Source organism: Erpetoichthys calabaricus, chromosome 12 (genome assembly GCF_900747795.2).
Source record: "Erpetoichthys calabaricus chromosome 12, fErpCal1.3, whole genome shotgun sequence".
NCBI classification, from domain to species: Eukaryota; Metazoa; Chordata; class Cladistia; order Polypteriformes; family Polypteridae; genus Erpetoichthys; species Erpetoichthys calabaricus.
In genome coordinates, this window is record NC_041405.2 from 108,581,260 (window position 1) to 108,604,660 (window position 23,401).

Below are 23,401 nucleotides of genomic sequence, written 5' to 3' on the forward strand. Positions count from 1 at the left end.
ATATAGGTGGAAGCTGAAATTTCCTATGCTCATTTCTTGCAGTATAATTACAAAAGTTAGGTATGTTTCATGTCCTATTGCACCACCCAAGGGGGGGAAATGGGTGTACCCCATAAACTGTATATATAGATAGGAGAAACCCTTCCTCATTATTTCTGCGCCTTCCAATAAATGTAGGAAGCCCAAATTTCCCATGCTCATCCTTTACACTGTACTTTCAAATGTTAAGTATGTTTCATTTCGCACTGTGCCCCATAACGAACTTTTGAAAATAACGTCTTTTTTGGCGGTTCTCACCATTATGCTGCAAGGAACTTTAGGAACTGACCTCTACTTTTGGTGGTTTCATTCCTTATTTCTGTTAACAGAGGAATTATTTCACGGCAGAGACGCACAAGGACCGCCCCGGTCCCCCACAGCCGCTGTCAAAGCACTTACCACGTGGTTGGCTCTCTGCCTATATATATTAATGACATCCCACGCTCGTGTGCCTCCTCACTCGCTTCCTTACTTTCCTCAGCTGTTCGTTGTGCTCACAGCTCCCTTCTTCTTTTCTCCACTGCTTCAAACCTGTTATTGTTTGCCTTGCTTCACGTCTTCCTGCTGGTGACTACTGCCTTTTCATTTAGTTTCCTCACACTTTTAATCCTCCGGGCATGCCTACACATACTCTACTTTTGGAGGTCAGCGCACCAATTATGTTACTACAAAACTTACAACCACTAAAACTTTGTAACGGCTCCAGACTTCAGATCAAATCTCTGCACAAGAACCAGAGACAGAAGCAACTGTCTTCACTGGAACTGGCTGAGGGGAGACTATATTCTTCGTTTCCCTCTCATACCCTCTGACCTCCCATTCCAATTCAAACACCTCCAATTTCCAGTAAGGGTCTGCTTCGCTATGACAAATAGGTCACAGGCCAGACTCTAAAAAAGGTCGGCATTGACTTGAAACAGATTGCTTCTCACATAGCCAACTGTACGTTGCATGCTCAAGAGTAAGCTCAGCAGACATCGTTTACAAAGAGATCCTTACATCCTAAAAATGTACATTTTTCATACACAACATTTACAATCATCAAATTCGCTCTCAATACTAAAATAAGCCTACGACAATTACATTGACGATCATGTTACGTTATTTTTAAAATGTTTCCTTTAACATACTTCTTTGCCGCCGCAAAGCGCAGGTATTTTGCTAGTACTGTATACACAAAAGACAAACAATAATTTAATAAGATGAGCTAATTTTTTTTATTAATTCCCACCTTTTTCTGAACGGTTACAGCAGGGAATAATGGCTGCATGTAATACACAATACTGCATAACTCAAAACATCTCTCTATTTATATATATATATATATATATATATATATATATATATATATATATATATATATATATATATATATATATATACACACACACACACACACACACACACACACACACACATACATATAACTATAAATAAAGTGGCAGATGGCTAGGGGTCCTGCCCGGCCGGGCCAACTGGAGGGTCCGGGAGTGGGGGCACCCAGATACTTGTGGAGCTGGAAGGCAGCACTTCCACCATACCAGGAAGTGCTGCCAGAAGAAGATTCCAGGTACACCCGGAGTGCTTCTGGGTGCAAGAGAAACGCTTCTGCCACACCAGGAAGTGCTGCTGACCGTAGATCAGGAAGCACCTGGAGCATATCCGGGGAAAGTATAAAAGAGGCTGCCTCACTCCAACAAGGGAGCCGTAGTCGGGTGGAAGTGGACAGAGCTTGCCTGGTAGAAGTTGGAAGCGATAGGAAGAAGAAGGAAGTTGAAAGGACTGTGCGATTACTGCACTGGGGGTTGGGCTTGTAAATAGGGGTTGTAATTAAAACATGCGTGTTTAAAACGCTGTGAACTACTTAACAGATTTAGCTCTGCGTTTTTTTTTTTAATTTTCTTTAACATTCCGGTTGATTTTGCGACTTCTCTCATTGCACTATATATCACAGTTCGCTTGCAGGAGAGATATATTCGCACTAATCTGAGACAGAGGCTGCGGGCAGAGGGAAGGGGGAAGCAGTACGTCAGGAGTGAGAAGCTGGGCAGAGCCCTCTTCACTGTCCTTTTCACTACGCGGGCAGAGCTGCAGGGCATGGCTAGTAGTACATAATTTACATAAAAACATTTAATCCCTGTTAACAAAGTTGTCAGTGCACAAAGAATTAAACTGAAAACTCATGGTATGCAATATAGTTTAAAAAGTTTTCTGCCTTCTGAAATATACATTTTTAAATTTGATTATAAAAATCAAGAGGGGACCACTGCAAGTCAAAGAGACATGTTACATAAAAAGTTCTTACGTATGCAAGGCAGAGATGTGAGCAGAAGGAGTTTAAATCAGACACCAAAATGTAAGACATTCTTGCTTAAATTCTTATATCATTATTGTAATAATAATAGCCAATACTGTTCTAGAGTAATATAAAATTCATTAAAAAAATTTTAAAAATCAAAGATTATAATTACGTTCTCTCCCTTTCTTCATCTGCATTCTGAACGTAAATTGTGCCATTTTGTTCTTTCACGGATTCTTCCAAAGGAATCAGTAAATCTTCCAGTTCCTTCTGCTGGGACAAAATGAAATCCAGTTCCTGATCCAGTCTGTTAAAACAAAGAAAACGTGTTAAAACGGATGGCCAAAAAAAAAAAAACAAAAGAAATCTTGCTCTTAAATTTTGAAGCTGGGACATATTTACCTTCTTTGATCAAGCTTTACTTTCTCCAGTTCTCTGTGTAGTGAAGTGATCTAAAATACATGGGAGAAAAACATTGTTTAAAATAAATAAATAAATAAAAATGATGCCTGCCTGCTGAATCATTCTGTCCTCTCACACCGATAAAGAGGCATGTTTTTGATTTTTTTTTTGGCAAAGTGGGTGACATACTTGATAATTTCAGTTCAGAAATTGGCACATTGTTAAAAACAACAATTACGATAATATCATAGACGATACATATCGCACACTCCTATATATAAATGCTAAAGTGTACTAGCACAATTACATCTAAACACAGATAAATACTCCCTCTTCATTCTCCTGAAACATGCATTCAGGAAAAACTAAAACATCAGTGTTACAGTTTAGTATCAATACTGAGTTGTTTTCTAAGGAAAATGTTACACAGTTTATACATGATTTATTAATATATTTTATTCAGTCATGGGCTATATATAAAGCTAATCGCACGCCATGTTTAAAGATAGGAAAAAAAAAAAAAAAAAACCACAAACCAAACAGATCAGCACCATTAGTACAGTATAAGGAGCCCTAATAATAAAATGTCATAAGCTAAAAATTTTCTTAACTAGTGCTTTTTAAAATTTGAATCAGACCAGTCAAGTCACATTTGTCTCATCAGAGCTGCCACCACAAGCTCACAGAAGGCAGGACATACAATGGAGGAAAAAAATACATTTTGTAGAAACATTACAAAAAGTCAAGCTTAGAAGCGAATCCGACATAAAAATTAAAAGCACAAAACCATTTACTTTAAAACTTATTACCTTTTCTCCATTCTCAATCAGCATACGGTCCCAGGCATTGACCTGAGTTGCTTGATGGAGGAAATGCCTTTCCTGGTCTTCAAGTTCTAGACTCCACTTGTTAATCAGATTCTCTAATTGAGCATATGTCATGACAGGAGGAGTGCTATGGGATTCATAGGAGAATAAGCACAAACAAAAAAAAAAAAGTTTACACCTTGGGTATTATTATATCTGGTATACAGTAATAAGCTAACAACCAAATGAGTGATAGGACTTGTATTCGTGATAGAGTTTCTCAAGTTAAAAGGCATACTGGCCAAGGAAGGATACAATAATTTCTCCCACCCAAGGACTTTAAAGAGTAGCTTAAAAAATGATCACACACTTTAAAAAGACAATACTTTTTGATTGATTCTTGGCATTTCAAGAGCATATGGTTTGAAAAATTATATGGTTAGGACATTTAGGAAATGTAATTATGACTAAAAGCTCCTTGTTCAACCAAACGCATATGTAAATAAATGTACTATGTAATCAAGTTACGCGAACACCAATTAAAATTATATTTGCTGAAGCAGTTTTTAAACACTGAACATTGAAATAAGGTATTAAATACTTTGAGCTGTTAATAATAAAAATGTTAATCATAAAATAGTTAATTCAACAAAGATAAAATGGGGAACATATTTCGACAAGCCACTATATACCTTTACATGTAATTTGTTTCTCCTTTTTCGACAGCAAAAATATTTTTTTGCAAGTAGTACAAAATTCAGTGATTTAACCATTATACCTTAATAATCTTTACAAAATACAAATTGGAAAACCAGTTAGAAAGGAGAGATATCAGTTAGTTGCTGAAATGAGCTGTACTTGAGGTAAGCAGTCTCATCTACTGTTTGTCAGATAGTGAAGAAGAATGCAACACATACAATAAGTATTCTCCAACTATTGATCAAGTAGATATTTGCCCATGTAATCATTAACAAGTTGGTACCTAGGTGGCAGTTTTATTGGATCATTCAATATTTACAAATTCATTTAATGATGTCATACAAATTATTTCAAGGAAGCATTTTTTGCACAAAGAACTTGACTATATACTAAAGTGTATTGCTTGTTTTACAGTACAATACACAGTGACATTCATGCCCTTTCTTAGTAGACAAAATCCTAAAAACAGAACACTGCAGACTTATTCAAGTCAAGCTTTCTCAACATTTGGCTTTGTTTCAACAAGAATTCTGCATAATTTATCTTCTCTCTGTCAAAATATTTTAGGTGCTGCCCAGTAACTCAGAAAACAGAATAACAAAAATTAAAAGCCAGTGTAAAAATTTGATCTCGTTATTTTGTAAAGTTCTAGAAATAAACAAACATACTGATAGCAGACTCATGGGTAAATAAATATAAAAAGGTAATGTGGATGATACATACTTTAACAGAAAAACAAGACATAAACAAGAAATGTTAAAAACATATATTGCACAGGTCTTCTTTCTTGTACTCCCGATACTTTATTAGGATATATTTTATTCATAGTCTTTCGATAGACAGAAAAGTTTGTATTGTAAAATTTTATTTCTGAACTTCACAAAAAATTTTCTGCAGCAACTTATTCATTAGAAATTTGAGAACTAGTAAGTTTAATCAAGGAATGTTTAGGTCAACTGTCATGCAAAAATAAATAAATACAGTGGAACCTTGGTTTGCAAGCATAATTCGTTCCGGAAACGTGCTTGTAGTCCAAAGCACTCGTATATCAAAGTGAATTTCCCCATAAGAAATAATGGAAACTCGATGATTTGTTCCACAACCCAAAACTATTCATATAAAAATTATTAATACAATACAGTAATCCCTCACTTATCGCGGGAGATAGGTTCCAAGGCCGACCGCGATAACTAAATTTCCGCGAAGTAGGGACACCATATTTATTTAATTATTTAACGTGTATTTGGACGTTTTTAAACCCTCCCTGTATTGTTTACAACCCACCCTTTACTCTATTAATAACAGGGACAACTGCTAAGCAATATGAAATCGGTAGATAAGTTTACACTTACTGTATAGCGAAGTACACGTAGCTATATATGACGTGATGATGGTGATGAATATGCTGCGCAGTAAAAATGATGACGATTGAAGGTGATAATCCCCTGAATGCAGTAGCAAGAGCACGTTAATGTTGAATGAGTGAGATGAGACTTCCTGGTTAATGCAGCACTCCGTCGCTGAGCCAATCAGCAGCACACAGGAACTTAACTGCGTGCTCTGATTGGGTAGCTTCTCAGCCATCCGCCAATAGCATCTCTTGTATGAAATCAACTGGGCAAACCAACTGAGGAAGCAAATACCAGAAGTAAAAAGACGCATTGTCTGCAGAAACCCGGGAAGCAGCGAAAAATCCGCGTTATATATTTAGATATGCTTACATATAAAATCTGCGAAGTCGTGAATCCGCGAAAAGTGAACCGCGAAGTAGCGAGGGATTACTGTATAAAGTAAAAATACATAAAACAAATTAACCTGCACTTTACCTTTGAAAAGAATAATGGCTGGTGTGAGTGAGTTTCTAAACACTTGTGGGATTGCACCCAACGGAACAACACGAGGAAGAGCGTCTCAAAGCAATCGCAGTCTCCCAGCGCTGTAGCAGTTCACCGTAAAAGCGAATCCGAAAAGATCGCGGACATGCTATAAGCGCCTGCCGTCAATGAGTGATACAAGGAACAAGGAACATTATAAATGCACAGGACCCTGCCTAACTGCTGTGTCTGTGTATAGGAGAGCGGCAGATCCCACTACAATAATTAACCGCGCTGTTGCGGTTTCAAGCTGAATAAAGCTGGTGTTGCTAAAGTACGGAGACTCAGCTTTGTGTTTTAGGGTGCAAAACGGGGACTCGCACGTCACAGCACACACGCACGCGCGAGCAAGCGAGCACACACACATACACACACACACACACGCGGGCGCGCGCACACAGTCATAATGCTAATGCTGCAGTAAACAGTATAAGCTCGTACGGATGTTGACTATATGAGTGAGGCACACCGACTCAGACGGAGAATAGGAGATGATTGCCCACAATCCCGCAGCGAGAGAGAGAGACAGAGAAGAACCATCAGCTCAGTTGTGATCACTCAGCAGACAAAGTATATACATACTACTCGTACTGCAAGACCTCGCTCGTTTATCAAGTCAAAATTTATTAAAAATTTTAGCTCATCTTGCAAAACACTTGTAAACCAAGTTACTCGCAAACCGAGGTTCCACTGTACAACAAACATATCTTGAGGAGGAAAAACTATAATTTTATGAAGCAAGTGACAAGAAAAGTTAAAGTGCTTTTATACCTGACAGCCGATGTTGTTGTTGCTGTGATCGCACTTGTTGTGGTTGATAAAGTACCAATTGTACTTGCTCCTGTCGTCTTTAGCGGTAATGAGAATGGTGTACTACCAGTTATTGTAACAACTGAAACACAAAAAGTATAAAGTATGTCAGTGTGAAATTACTCAGTTTTCAACTTTGCTATCTCTTATGATAAATGTTCAAGTTGTTTTTTTCCCATTATTTACTTTAATTATTACAAGTATACTATATCTAGATGATAACTACCACTAACCTCTGGGTGTCTTGTATCAAGCATAGAATCAGATTACCTGCTGTAGTTGTACTTGGAGAAGCAGATGTACCCGCAGGCTTGAGGAAAGACAGCCCTGCTGTAGTAGTCGTAGCAGTTGTAGCAGATGAAGGTTGTGCTCCAACTTGAAAAAGGTAAAATAGAGAAGGACTAAGTAAAATTAACGCCCACAAAAAAAACTTAGAATAAAAGATATTTCAGCTAACATTATATTAATATGACAGAATACCACTTATAAATTAATATCTGGTTACTGTAACTAATATACCTACTACTTGAATAATGAGTGAATATGAAGAAAAAAAACAAAAAAAAAAAACTGCATAAAGTGAAAATTGCAATGGAACCCAATTTTAAATACATTAGAAAACCAACAAAGACACTACTTTAGTAAGCATGTCCATCTTTGTGCTACCTATAAATATGCCTGAAATGGACAAAAGATTACAAAAGCATTAACATACTTGGTACTATAATTATTGCAATTTTATTCCACTCTCTCTACTAATGGAAACAGCAGTAAGTCAGAGATTTCATGATTTAGTGTGAACAAAAACAGGATCAGGAGCATAATGATAATTTAAGAATTCTAGAGATTTATTTAAAATCTGTTAATAGCACAGCTTTAGATCCTTCAGAAGCAGAGAGGCAGAAAAAATATTTCCCAAAATGTACTGTGTAAGTAGTGAATTTTTAAGAAGCAGAAGCCTGTCAGTTTTTCAAATGATGATATACGTAATCCATTCAATTAAACAAATAGGCACTGGATGAAAAGATCCTGGAAATCAAAGGGTTTATGTCACCGTGTGTAGCTTTTTGGATGTTTACAGTAAAGACAAATGAACAATAAATCTGGAAACAAAATGTACAAGATATATCAAAAAAGCACAATTAAGACAATTAATTGTCTTAGCATTAAGACAATTCACACTTCAACAATGTAAAAAGGTACATTGTAAAATGTAAAAGATTCTGGTAACTAACATGTAAAGCCAGTAACAGCTGTGGAAGGAGCAGTTGTAGCAGGTGTTCCGAAAAGGGAAAGCCCAGTTGAAGTGCTTGATGAAGGTATAATTGCAGTACTACCTGGAACCCAAATTGAAATGTATTAAAGGAAGCTCCTCTATAATATTGAATATAAACCAAAGTTTATTTGTATACAACATTCAAATTTTCAAAAGACATGCATTTAAAAATCAACATAAAATTCTATTATGAGCAACCAAAAAAAATTAGCCGAGATACACATTTAACATACCAGAGTCAAAGCAAATCAGTCTACCTGCTACCCTCTTCTTTCTACCAAAAACATGCATATAAATAGTAAACAGTTGTAAAAATTATTTTTAGCAGTATGTTATTTATGTACTATTGACAAAGAAAATCTATACAATAACAACTATTTACATTAATATAGCTCTTTTCCCGCTACTCAAAGATTTACATTACACTACACATTGTATTAAGATTTTTAAGAGTTTATGCACTTTGTCACTGCAGAAGCATCACACATTTTCAAAATCTAGGACACTCAATCTATCCAAAGGATTGAGTTCTCTCTCGAGCCTCCATCAAAGAGACTAAGTAAAACAGACTAAAGAGCTTTAGATTAAGAAATTAAACAATACTTTAAATAATGTACTATTCCCAGATTTTTACTGAATGCAATTACAATTGTAAAACTGTGCAGTTTTATTTCCATTATCCATTCCCTGAACCAGTTTATTTTAATTCAGGTTCACAGGGAACCAGAGCTAATTCTACAGGGCTGTGAAAAAATAAGCAAACCCCACAAAAAGGTTAGCATTTTTATTATTATTTTCACTGGGGTGAGTGGAAGAGGAGAGTGGACAAGGGAAGACCTAGGACCCTGGATGATGAGGAGAGATTCTGTAAAGTGGAATAGTCTCAGGTTTTCTTCTCTATTCTCTTACAACCTTAGAAGACTCGCTGTTGTTTTATTGGCACAGGAAGTTTGTACAGAGTGTTAAATGCAGGGGTACCAATCTGGGCACATGTCATTTTGTTAAAAATAATTACTTCTTGATGTAAACATTTTTCCCCTCTCAGAATGAATTTAATTCAATTAAAGGATGGATTCCTGTACATTTTGTTCAGTGTGAGATAAAGGATTAAGATAATTCACCAAAAGATTATTTTTGTTTATATAACCTTTTTTATTCATCTTTACAAGGGGTGCCAATAACTGCAGAGGGGACTGTAAATACCAAAAAACTGTGATATGTTTCAGTCTAAGCAACTGATGTTGGTGGCTACATCACGCCAAGATCAGAACAGCTCTCCAAAGTCCTCAAAAGAAAGCTTGTTGCTGCCTATAAGACTGGGAAGGGTTTTAAAGCCATTTTCAAGCATTCTGCACTCAAATCGTGTAGAACTGAAGAAAATCTGACAGCACCATTTTTTATTGTTGCATTATATAGTACTTTCAGATGAGCACTCACTGGTTTGTCAGTTCTCAAGTACTTTGAGCCCCCTCCTACAATTTACGATTCTGCCGAGAAAGTCACAGACTGATTAGGCAGAGTCACTAGGTACAGTCTACACAACTGGCAGTCTCAGAAGTGTGCTAGGACTTACTAAGATTATGTAAATGAAGACTGTGACTAGGGCTGGGCGGTATGACCAAAATTCTATATCACAGTATTTTTCAAAATTATACCAGTTTCACGGTATTCAACTGTATTTTCTTCCCCATGCATGAGTGGATGTTAACCACATTTTCCACTGCAATTACTGCAGTAGACTGGCTAAGAATAACCTATTCCACTGTCATGAGAATTGTACATTGTACAAAAAAAAATGTAATGTGCACAAAAGTATTAATACAGGTTTGCATGGCCCCATAAAATGATAGTTTTCAAGGGGGTGGCACTAATGAGAAGGAATCACATTGCATGACAGTTGCAGTCAAAATATAGAACCCTTTTATTGAACAAATTTTGCAAACAACTTAAACTATAATTTTGATAACATTTTTAACCATCCAAAGAGGCATTTAGACTTAGTAAAATATTCAGAGGTGCTTGTCAAAAGTAAAAGGAATAAAGAGTAAATATTTTTTGTAAACCAACTACACTTTCTGTTAATGTTATTAATCTCTGTCCACTGACACGTTTGCTATATGGATTGTAATGGAGTTGGTTATCTCGATCCACCGCTTGCATTTTTTGTCGTAGGCAGTACCTCTAGCAAATGCGTCTACAAGTAACGTCTGACTCGAGTGTGCTCTAGCTTTTTCAGTTTTACCTGAGGACGTGGAGGGTGCCATTCTTAGTTCTATACATTCATGGTACTCCAAAGCATGTTTGCGGCTAAGGTGGTGCAGCAAATTGCTCGTGAAGCCGCCTCCAGCAACAATTTCAGCTCCACAGCATTTGCAGTAAATAGTAGTTTGTCCACATCCGACCTTATAAACCAAAATCTCTAGACAACAGACACAGCTCCTTTTTTCAGCAAAAGTTCTTCTGTGCCATCATGTTCAACTTTTTCATCTGCTACAGCTTCAGTTTCAGAATGTTCTCTGTCCATTTTCACCGCTCAATACCTCCACTAACACATGTACTCCGTTGCATGCGTGTTTAGCGGTGTAGCAGTGAAAAAGGTCCCCCTTTAAACATTTTCCCGCTGTGCCACGTTCCGAACAATTTTTAGGCTATTTAAACCGGTATTGCGGTATAAAAAAAATCCATATTATAACAAAAACAAAAAATGGTTTTCAGTATGAACCGGTATACCTCCCAGCATTAACTGTGACTTAAAATCACTAGAAAAGTTACACAATGCGACAGGGCCTAAAGGAGTATGTAAAAATTTCTCCAAGTCAACATAGGAGACCAATGGACAAATTACAAAAAAATTTTTGCCAAGAAGTTTTCTTCCAAAGTCAGCAAACCCAGCTACTAAAGCTATGTGTGTAATTCTCTCTTTAACAGCAGACAACTGCATTTCTGACTAATGTTTGTGTAATAAATGATAACAAATATGTGAGGATGCGGGTTCCCTCCATGCTCCCAACTCATTCTGGGAGCTCTAAACCCAACACCGTCGGTAATGTCACTGAGATAAGCTGATAAATGAGGACAAATCTCACATGAATCCAGGGGATATATCCAAAAAGTGCCAAACTGCTTTTATTAAAACAACAAACAATATCCCCACAAGAGTGCAGTGCCACAGTTTCTTCAATAATTAAATCCATCAAAACAAGTGTCCAGGGGATAAAATCAAATAAATAAATCCTTTAAAATATGAGGTTAAAAATACAGTAGTTAAAATGCAGTCTCTCTCTCTTTACTCTCCAGCCCACTTCCGTCTCTCTTTCTCCACGGCTCATCCATTGCTCATGTAGCCGGTGGAGACCCAACAGTCACGAGCTCCTTCAGCCAACCTCCGTCTTGGCCTCCTTACGGACGTCACTGCCAGACCGTCCAAGGTCGGCTCTCCTCCCTTCACCTTTATCTCTGTATCTATTCATTTATCTCCCCCTCTTCCTTCCATCCATCTATCTATCTATCCCCCAGAGCGCCACCGGCTAACACTCCTTCGTAAGGCCCCAGCTCATGCTGTCTTCTCCTTACAGGCGGCCAGATCATAGCTGCTAAGACGGCTCTTCACTTCTTCTAACCTCCTCCATTTACATCACCTTCCATTTATCTCTCCCCCCCCCCCCCCTAGAAATAATTTGTAAAACTAGAGCACCTTTATATATCTATATTGCTAAACTGAAGATCAAATATTCATACAAATACGCTGATGAACACACACCTTTTCATAGCACTCTAGCAAAGTTGAGCCCAAGAAAGTTACCTACTACAGATGCAGTTACAGTCCATTACAAGGCACACCTGCACCTACACCCACACCCGCACTCTCTGGTACAAGGCCCATTTAGAATCGCCAATTAGTCCAATGTGCATGTCACAGTGATATGGGTGGAAAACTAGTATACCTGTAATTACCAGGAAAGGCATGGAGGACATGCAAAAACAATACAGAATAATAACAGGTCATGATATGAAACCAAGTTGCTAGAGCAGCAATACAGGAGTACTAACAATGATACTACTCTCTCAGTCGTATTTCTTTCTAAAAAGATATATTATGCTTTTCTTACACTCACGCACATTTACTCTTTTTCAGAAACACAACTCTTAACCTTACATAGTGCATCACCATTAAACTCGGGTACCTATGCTGACAAGGCCACATTTTTACAGGAAAGACTTAAGCAGCAATTGAATTTATGTAAAAGCTACTTTGATACAACTTGAAAAAGGAGTAAGTGGGAGTAACAAGAAAATGCTGATTACTAAGTGAAGAATTACCAAAGAGTCTAAAGTTTAAGAGTACTATAATACAAAGGTTAAAACACAATGATATGGCAGCTTTTTTTGCAAAATGTATTGAATTTTGATTCTGCAACATATTACAATTTATTATTTATTTTTTTACTTGCATGAGGTTAAAACTGAAATCATACTGTATCTCTAAAGACAAATAATATATCAATCTATTACATATAAAACACTTCATTTATCCCATTTAACTGTTTTTTAATACTTGAAATGGATCTAAAGGGTTCCCTACAGGCTCCACTGGAGGACTGGGAAAAACCAGTTATAGTGCATAACCTAAATTAAGCTGTAAGTTGGGAGTTAAACCCTTATAATTAAATTAGGAAGGTCAACCAATAACATCAGTTAGTCTTAAATTAAAGTAGCTATTAATTTAAATATATATATTTAATAATGGATTTAAAATTACAGGGAATACATATCTGCATGTTGCCATACATATGTGCAGTACTAGTCATTACAAGATCATAAAAGTTCTGCTTTCACAATGAACAAATTTATTAAACTTTCAAATATTTTGTATATAGAAATTCTAAATTTAGTATTATTTAGATTATTTCCTTTTACTTGTATAGATTTTCTGCAGCTTAGAACAAATTTATACATGACATTGCTCAACAAGTAAAAAGAGTGTTTCACCACTTTCTCTTTAATTACATTAGTTTGCACATGTTGCAAGCTGAACGTCACCAACTACACAAAGTGTAAAAGTTTGCCAGTGTGTCTACAAACTGAAAAGAAAGGGAGTCATGTCAACAACCTCCTCAATTGAAAAGGAACTTTCGGCAAAGTTGTTGTCCATTTTATTTTTTAAACTTGGGAGCAAAACGTCAATGCTTTCCCCATTGGAAAAAAGACTGTCTATTATGTATGATTTGAATATACTTGAACTTCAAATATGGATGCAACAATTCTAGACTGTAGAGTGGCCAAATTTGCTTACAAATTACACATTTCATATGTTTCCTGTAACACTAAGTGAACCTAGACATTCCAAACTTGGATATGGCATTTGGAATTAGTACTTTTGTAAAACACTTACGGTATAAGTAACCATGGCTCCTCTTACAAAAATAATAATAATAATAATAATTCTTTGCATTTATATTGCGCTTTTCTCACTACTCAAAGCGCTCAGCAATTGCAGGTTAAGGGCCTTGCTGAAGGGCCCCACAGAGCAGAGTCCCTTTTGGCATTTACGGGATTCGAACCGGCAACCTTCCGATTGCCAGTACAGATCCCTAGCCTCAGGGCCACCACTCCACCTAATGAAACATGAAAAAATTATTCACAAACTTAAAGTACTCTTAGAAATTCACCACAAAAAAATAACTGAGCATCCCAAGGGATGTCAGAAGCAATGTACTTTGTCATGCAAGTTCTAAAAATGTATAAATTAAACATCCCTTGAAATGCTAAAAAATAAATGTCAAAAATGATTGCAACACTACACTTTCCCTCATATCTAAGTTTATTTGGTACAAATTAAATGATTAAAAAGGTAAATTTACAAAGAAAGCAGAAAGGGCTGACCATACAGTTAGCTTTGCACATTAACTCTGAATTTAAGCAGTTGAAAGAATAGAGTTTGATAGTGTTATTAAAAAAAAAAAAAAAGATACCTGCAGGCTTACTACCAAAAGAGAATACTGTCGCTTGACTTGTTGCAGCTGAGGTGCTGGTAGATGAAGGAGTTGGAGCCATAGACCCAAGAGAAAGACCTGAAGAATTTCAGAGAGGGAGAGAGAGAAAAAAAATAAAACACAGTAATAACATTAGATTTCTTAAAATCAAAGAGTGTCAAGGAAAATGTTTTAGATTCCAAATAATACAGAACAGACTTAATCATTTTTGACTGAAATAACTAATGCTCAAAAGTGTAAACCAGGTCCAGTAAATGGATACAAATGCACAAGTAAATACACACACCAATTAAAACTGAAATGTGCATTTAAAAAAAAGGTCTAGTTACATAAGTATGAACACTCATAATAATGAGGGGTTTTATCTGTTTTCAGCTTTAACCAATCACATTTTCAGTAATGCACAAAGGTAATTTGGGGAATAGATCCCATAACAATAAAAATCAGCTGTTTCAATGAGATTTCACTAAAAGGTATTTGGTTGTGTAATGCACAAATTACCATGGTCATAAAGTAACTAACAAAAGATGTACAGAGAGATACAAACATTGGGAGTGATATGAAATACTTTTAAAGGCATTAAATAGATCATTGGACTTTCTGGATTTCATCACTAACAAATGGGGCAAATATTAAAACACTAAGACACTGCAAAGTTGCAGACATTCTCCTTGCCTAGTCACCAATTTCATAGGAAAGATCATCACAGAGGCTACTAACAGGCTAACAACAGTCCTCAAAAAGCAGCAGTTATTTTTAACAGTAATGGTTACTGTCTGTGTATTACCATCATTTTACCTATTCCTCACAAGTAGGATGTATGGGAAGGGTGGCATGACTAGTAAGCTAGTAATCACAAAAAAACAAACACCATCCAAGCCTGTACAGCATCAGTCTCCCAAAAGAATGAAAAATGCTTTACACTCTGATGAGACCAAGATAAAAATGTTTTGGCCTTAATTTCAACAAATATATCTACTGATAAGCATAGTATGACAGCATAATGCTAAAGAGGTTCTTCTCTGCAGCAGGGACAGAAGGCACTGGTCAGGAAAGAGGTGAAAAATAAATGGCTCCAAAGGTCAATAATATGGTAGCAAAAGAACCGCTGTACTCTGGCAGAAAGCTGAAATTAAAGAAGAATTTCATTTCCCAAAAAACAAAAGCAATTCAAAACTACAAAGCAAACTGAACCAAGCAATGGCTAGAAAAAAGAAGAATCAATATTCCAGAATAGCCTGGGAAGAGTGCAGACCTTAAAAATCCATTTAAAAAATAAATTAAAATAAAATCACCAAATAAGGGTTTTTTATAGGAGATGCTCTTGAAATTACACAGAGCATCAACTCTTGGTAAATACACATGGTATAAAATCGTGAAATGCTGCTGTGCTAAGCTAATAAGAACCTATTAACATATTCTACAACTCTGTAATGGCCAGTATGATTCTCCACACTGTGGGGTGCTTGGCCAATAACATAATTTCAGGAGAGGCCACAGAATCAACAATTAAAAAGACAGACTCAGTTAAGGGATGCACTCTGGATCAGCTTGAGATAGTAGGGGAGGATAGAATGAAGACAAAACTGAGGTTAATTATATAAAATCTCTGACACACTAGCATAGAGTACTTTTAGCTAACAAATTAAAGTGCGTCAAGAAATACTACTGGAGACCTTTCAGAACTATGGCAATGCACCTTTAAAATGCCTCACTGTGACTGCTCTATTTAGCCATTTCAGCAGTTTTTTTTTTTTTTTTTGGTGTGTATGTTGAGAGATGTTGTCTGTTATAATATTAAGCTTCTGCAAAAAAGTTACATTTGACCCACTGAACAAAAAATGATTATCTATCAAACACCCTCATGTCCATCACCAAAACAAAAGAAGCTTTTGTGAAGTATTAATTATATCATATACACACACAAGCAACCAAAGCATTATTGGTTTATCTTTAATCATTCTTCCTAAAAAAAAGATCAACAAATTTTAAACTGCGTGTAGAATTTGGTGTCTACTGCAGGTTTACTTATCTTCAGCTAGGTGATAAAAACCTAAACATTTTGGTTAAGTTTAGCAATAATCAAAAAAAACACTTAAAAATTTAAACCTAATTCAAAATAACAAAATGCTCTCCTCAGCAAAACAACAATAAAACAATTATATATCCACCTGTTGTTTGACCAATAGCAGTAGTAGAGTTGCTGCCAAATGGAGATGCTCCAGCAGTTCCAGCTTGTATAGCTGCAGTTGCTGGCAACTTTGGTGCTCCAAAGGTAAACCCACTGCTTGGCTGGGAACTACTACTGGTTCCCAAAGAAAATACACTAGTTACCGGTTGCTGCTGCTGTGTTGGTGGTGCATTGCCAAAAGTAAATAATCCACCAGTTGAAGAAGCAGTAACCTGTACAGAAAGTTGTCCTCCAAGGGAAAATCCGGTCCCAGCAGATGGCATACTGTTACTAAGTGTCAGACCAGTGGATGCTGTGGTCTGAGAAGGATTTATTTTTGGCGCACTGGCACTAGAAAAGAAAACAAAATCCAACAATATTATACTCCAACAAATGGTAGAATACTTCAATCTACAGGTTTGATTTTATTAATATGAGAACCATTTTATAGAAGAAAAAAAAATGTAGAGATCGTGGACAGCCTTAAATCATTTTTATCAACTATGAGAAGGTACACAGCAAAATGAGATCATGGATGAATTTCCCAAAAGCCTTGTTAAATACTAAGAACTTCATTTTAAGATTAATTGCCGATTAGTTTCCCCAACACCTCTTCTTATCTAAATGTAATAAATTTGTTTGTAAATGAATGACTAAGCTAACCTAGTTATTATTCATAAAGAGCTTTATTTGAATCTTGTTTTTAGTTTTGTCCACAAAAGCAAAAAACAAATTCACTGCGGTATCTCAAAATTCCAATTTTGCAGTCTGTGCCATTTATCTTATCGGTTAGTACATTTGCCACCCAACTCAGTGACAGAATTTTGAATCTAAGAATGTAATACACATGTGCATGAAAATTGATTTGTATTTTTATTGTATAATATATATTTCTGTTTTTGTACAAAACATTATCATTCATTTCTGTTGTATGACAGTGTCAAATATTGCATATTGTGCAGCTAATAGTATTTACTTTTGTTTGGCCCATAGAGGTACAACAAGTAAAACTCCTAGCAAATACCAACTGCCTGGTAATAAACTCCAAGTCCAAAAATGGGCATGCAGGCTTCTTTTTGCTATTTTGGTTCCTGTGCTGTATGGCTCCAATAGGGGATATTTCTTATTAGGTCTACAATATTCCTCTCTTTTTTATTTTTTTATTTTTGAGTCTATTTCCTGCCTCCACTGCCTATTCATCTCCTCTCCATCTTTCTTATCTTCTTCTCCCTAATATCCGATCCAATACCCTTACCTCTATTCATCTTTCACTCTGATAAATCACCAGATTAGATCAGATTCCTTGATGATATTATGTTATGTGAGCTGTCAATTACCCTACTGATACCTGTGCCCCCACCTCCACCAACAAAAAACCCCAGGAACGTTTCTGTGATATTTTTTGGTCCTCTGCACATCTTTAGTTTGCGGTGTATTACTTTTCATCACCTGATCTTAGTTTTTTTCAGTTTCTTTTCAATAATTTCAATTTGCTGCATGCATAAAATCTTTCCAACATAAAAAAACTTGGATTTACAAATATAGAATTAGACTTACCCAAAGGAGACACTTCCTCCTGTATCCTGGGTTGGGTTTGCTGTTACTGTAGTCGAAGCACCAAAAGTGAATCCAGATGGCGCACCAGTATTTGCAGGTGTTGAAAATGCAAAAAGGCCTCCAGACGGCTGTGAAGTTGTTTGTGGTTGGGATGGGGTACCAAAGGTTTGTGGTTGGGATGGGGTACCAAAGGGAAATGCACCCCCTAATCCACCTCCTGTAATGTTGGCCCCTAGATTAAAACCAGTGGCAGTTGTTGTTGTGGTCTTTGGCGTTGGAGTGGTAAAGGAAAAGCCCCCAGTGGCATTATTGGGTGTGAAGGTAAAGCCACTCATTTTGAATTCTGAAGGAAAAAAAAATTGAATAATGGTTATTCAAGTATTAACAGTGTAATAAACACATTTAACCTAACACTCGGCTAGTACAATGAAAATTCAGCTGGCTTTGCATTTCTGTCTCAAGTCTTGACCTGAAGATTAAACCTGGGGACCATTTTTGTGAAGCCTCCACATTCTTTCCTTGTCTACCTGTGATTTAACCACATACTCCAGTTTTCTCCAAATCTAGGGCCCTATGATTTCCGCAATGCGGAAAAAACAGGCGGAATCACAAAATTAATGCATAAAAACAGATTTTAGATTTAAAAAATGAAATGTGCGGAGAGAATGAAGGGGTGACTGTTACAAACCTTCCCAATAAATTAAATGAGTAAATAATCTGTATTTCTATCATTCAGATACTATTTTCTAGTTTGTTGTTTTTCAAGCGAACAGTTCTCGTGTAGAAATCCAGTCGTTCATCTATCTGTTTGTGCACGTGTTTCAAGAAGCCTGCCAGGAACCCATGAGGCAGGAAACACCAGGTGGAATAGCTGGTTTGAATCAGAAGGGTACCTCGTTGAACATATTCACCTCTACAAAAAGTTCTTACTGGCTGAGGACACATCAGCTAAGGCTGTAACAAATATCCTAGATCCTAAAAGTGAAGTTAACCTTCATCTTAGAGCTCTTACAATTCTGGAGGGCACTCTGCAGTCTCAGCATACAGCATTGTGGAGCATCTGGGCTCCTACCTCATAAATGGAACTGCAAAATAAGGTTCAGTTGCTACTTACATTTAAAAAAAAAAAAATCTGAATTACGGAATAATAAAATGGTCACGGGGATCTGCTGGAGCCAAGGGCGCAAGGCAGGAACAAATCCCAGGCAGGGCGCCAGCCCACCGCAGGGCACGCACACACACACACACACACCCACACACCAAGCACACACAACGGACAATTTAGAATTGTCCATGCAGGGAGGACCCAGGAAGCGAACCCAGGTCTCCTTACTGCGAGGCAGCAGCGCTACCACAGCACCACCATACTGCCCCATAATAAAATGGTGAAAACCGAAAATCAAAAAAAAAAAAACAGAATTCGTAAAAAAAAATAAAATGGATTCCATAGGGCCCTACAAATCTCAAATACATTCAGATCAGTATGATCAGCAACTATAATTTACCATAAATGTTACCATAAATTTACCAAATGACTTGGAGAAATGTGTCTCACATTTGTTCTTTACCCATCACAGACACTTCTTCAAGCCCTATGCTATATACAGTGGAACCTCGGTTCACGACCATAATTCGTTCCAAAACTCTGGTCATAAACTGATTTGGTCGTGAACTGAAATCCTAAGCAATTTCCCCCTTAGGATTGTATGTAAATACAATTAATCCGTTCCAGACCATACGAACTGTATGTAAATATATATTTTTTTAAGTTTTTAAGCTCAAATATAGTTAATTAAACCACAGAATGCACAGCATAATAGTAAATTAAATGTAAAAACATTGAATAACACTGAGAAAACCTTGAACAACAGAGAAAACTAACGCTGCAATAGATCGCGCTATAGCGCGACCAACCGCTGGCTAAAAACACTTTTTTTTCTAATGAGTTTTAAGCACAGGCAAAAAAAATGAACATTTGAAAAAAAATCCGTAATTTAATAAACCACGAAGAAAAGTAACATTGCAACAATGCACATTACGAACCGATCGCATTTTTTTTTTTTTAAATGAGTTTTAAGCACAGGGAAAAAAATGAACATTTCCATAATTTAATAAACCACCAAGAAAAGTAACATTGCAACATTAAACGGATTTGTACATGTACCGAGACGTTCATGAACCAAGGTTCCACTGTACCGCCTAGCTCTTCCTGTTTACAATAAAAACAGCTTTACCTAACAAAATATTAATTTAAAAGTGATGGAAAAGCATTCTGAGTTAGGAACATGATAACTATTAAGTTAACCAAAAACTTAATTCACTTATTTTGTTTATGTAATTAAGTTTGAGCCTCCCTACCTAGACCAATACTTAGAGATGCTCCAATTGAACAGCTGGGGCCTCATGTATAAACGGTGCATACGCACAGAAATGTTGCGTACGAACCTTTCCACGCTCAAATCGCGATGTATAAAACCTAAACTTGGCGTAAAGTCACGCACATTTCCACGGTAACTCATTCCTTGGCGTACGCAATTTATCCGCCCGGTTTTGCAGACTGGCGGCACCCAGCGTCAAAGCAGTGCTACTGTTCCTGTGTGATCACCCTTTCTTTCTTAGACCCACATTCCTGGCGTGGCTTTATAAATATACTGAAATTAACTGCATATTGTTTATTAGTGTAATGCATCTGATTGTAATTAACCTGTAGCAATATAATGGTCCAGGGAATAGCCATAGTATTCCAAATACCATAACTGCTTTAGCGTTGTAACTCTCACTGCATGTTCTTTCAGCTGATCCCGTTAAGGGTTGCCACAGCAGATCATCTTTTCCCACATTACTCTCACTGCACCACTCGGAGTATTTATATCACTGTATCTGAGTGGGAAATCACACCAGCAGCTGATTGGAAAGAGAAATATCGGTATACAGCATGAAGCAGATGCTGCCTGAGCCACAGCAAACGCTTTAGTCCCTGTATGGACTTCGCGGTTTAGAAACAGTTTCATCCCAAGAACTCTAAACACACTAAATCAGTCCATCAAGTGCTCCTTGTAGAAATATTTGAACTTATAAGTACAATTACCCCACTGTAAACTTGCACTACAGTTATAATATTGCACAACCTGCGCCACTTTATAAAGCGCGTATTTACATGTGATGACGGTATTCATTTCTAAGACGAAATGCAGCAAAACATGTTGATTATATTATACAGATAAAACTTTAACTTCATTTAAATAATCTGTATTATTAATAATTAAACATGTGAGGACACGGTGCCGCAGCGCTAGCTAGTTCAGTAATTGTTCCTGCCTTGCGCTGTATTCTTGCTGGTGCTGACGCAACACTGGAAAGATAGACGGATAGAATAATTAAACACGTACTACTAAGATATTTCAATGTTCCTTAAAAGTTTTGAAGAATCAAAGTTCTAAGCTTACAGATGGCTTCACGTCTATTACATAGCTTATTGTGTGGCGATTGACTTTTTGGAGAAAGAAAAGTAAGGACAGGAATTGGAGGTTAGTACGTTTGAAAGAGACAGTACTGCTGTGATAAATTATTTAATTGAAGGTCGCGCATGGCACAGCCAGCCACTTGCGTGAGACATGAACAAGCACTGCGCCACCGTGTTCCCATGTTTAATAACATGCTTTCATTCCTATCATCATGAAAAAGATATCACGTATACATCTCAGTATTTTAATTATTCAGAGAGCTGTAATATCAAGAATGTAATGGATTATGTGTCCTGTCGGAGAAAGAGAAAGCCCGTTTAAAAAGCAGGTAGTGATTCATACACATAGAGCACATAGAAGATCAAATACAGAACAAAGCATTTAACATGCCACTTTAGTTACAATAGGATTTGAGAAACTAGTAAATTAAACGATTTTAAGATGAAGTTTATGATGTTCTACTTTAATGGCAAAATAAACTACGTGATTAAAGTGGAAATTTCGAGATTAAAGTTGACATTTCGTGCTTTTTTCCACACTGTGTGCCTTTTTTTTGTCTGTACCCTAATAAGCTTTCATATGACACTCAGACGGTGGGCTACGACTCGCTTTTTCACGGCGACTTTGATATGTGATTTCTTTTTTATTTCGGGCACTGTGCGACTTTGTGAAGTTGAGCCTTCGAGTTTCTCCGACACTCTGTCACTCGATCAGCTTCCTTTTGTTGATTATACCACTGTTTAAACCAACAAGTAGTACGTTTTTCCTTTGCCTCCACTTGGTATTCGCTGAAATTCTTATATTTTCTCCCGTGCTTTTCCCATTGTCTTTTCACAGAAGGCTATTTATATTGATTTGCATATTCAAAGAGGCGTAATTCTGGGAGGAGTTGGGGCGGGACAGAAGGCGCGTGCACGTGCGTTACTTTTCACGCAAATCGGGATTTATGTAGTGGAAGAACGTGAAATTTTGCGTGCGCACAGATTCCTGCATCTGGATTTTTCTGTGCGTACGCACAATCCCGCTTTTGTGCTTACGCCATGTTATAGTGTGAGTTCTACGCACGGCGTTATACATGAGGCCCCTGGTGATTTAAACTGCCCAATTTTTCACTCCAAGCAACTCAATTGGTAAATGGTAAATGAGCCAAAAAACAATTTTCGGAAGCTACTTTTCTCATTTTACAGTAATTTAGACGTAGTGCTCCTTCATGTTAAAGTATTACTGTACTTGAGGAATTGCATGGTTAATTTTGCTGAGAGTAGACAGTCAAACTTTAGCAGAGAGTGAAAACAGGAATATTGGCTGTTATGTTAAAGAAAGTAAAGTAGTAAACTGAGAAATGGGAATTAGCGAGTTCTTCCTATGCACAGAGAGAAATGACAGACATGTAGAAGGAGTAGAGTATAGTTTCCTTAGAGTAGAGGGAAAAAGAGGCATGTCTTTGGCAGAAATGAAAGCAAAAGCTTCTTTACCAAGTTAATACCTTTGTTTTCTCCTTCACAAAGGTTATGTGAAAAAGGCAATTTCTTCTCAGAGATTAATACACTGTATTAAAAAAAGAACACTCCTTGCCTGAGTGTGAGCGAGCTTGTGTTAATAAATTAAGAATTACTGCACTTGTTTTTTATTTGTATTTTCCATACAAACCCAACTTTTTCTGATTTGGGGTTGTGCGTGTATATATATTATATACTAGCGACTTGGCGCGCACTACGCTGCGCGTTGGATGACCACAGTTGAAGGACTCCCTGTTTAAACGCGGCTGCCAGTCGTGAACTGGGTCCTTCATCGCACTGCATTTGATTTTTGCATGGGAAACAAAATTTCAAAACAAAACCCATGATTCACGAAGTGTGGGACGCAGACTAATCAGAATCGTATACGTTGTGTAAATGGTTGTAAGGAAGAGGAGGATCATACCGTTGAGGACGTCCTGTGCTTGTCGAGGGGGCACGTAGTGGTACTTCATTCTGAACAGCAAATGATGTAGGTCATTTGAGTGGTGTTCA

General features: G+C 37.0%; 2 protein-coding genes across 3 annotated transcripts in view; one reads left to right on the forward strand and one right to left on the reverse strand.

The window, feature by feature from the left end:
* The window catches only part of sybl1 (synaptobrevin-like 1), a 307,369-nt gene that overhangs the window by 125,631 nt on the left and 158,337 nt on the right, over positions 1-23,401 (forward strand). The gene's annotated exons all lie outside the window — the stretch shown is intronic.
* Positions 1-23,401, reverse strand: part of nup62l (nucleoporin 62 like) — a 50,439-nt gene that overhangs the window by 23,079 nt on the left and 3,959 nt on the right. Inside the window, exons 2-10 of the mRNA XM_028815983.2 lie at positions 17,926-18,268; positions 16,370-16,719; positions 14,178-14,276; positions 8,165-8,266; positions 7,200-7,304; positions 6,891-7,011; positions 3,550-3,694; positions 2,741-2,790; positions 2,511-2,645 (exon numbers count right to left, since the gene is read on the reverse strand). Of these exons, the coding sequence (XP_028671816.1) occupies positions 2,511-2,645; positions 2,741-2,790; positions 3,550-3,694; positions 6,891-7,011; positions 7,200-7,304; positions 8,165-8,266; positions 14,178-14,276; positions 16,370-16,719; positions 17,926-18,260 (1,442 nt within the window). The 5' untranslated portion in view covers positions 18,261-18,268. The remainder of the gene's footprint in view (positions 1-2,510; positions 2,646-2,740; positions 2,791-3,549; positions 3,695-6,890; positions 7,012-7,199; positions 7,305-8,164; positions 8,267-14,177; positions 14,277-16,369; positions 16,720-17,925; positions 18,269-23,401) is intronic.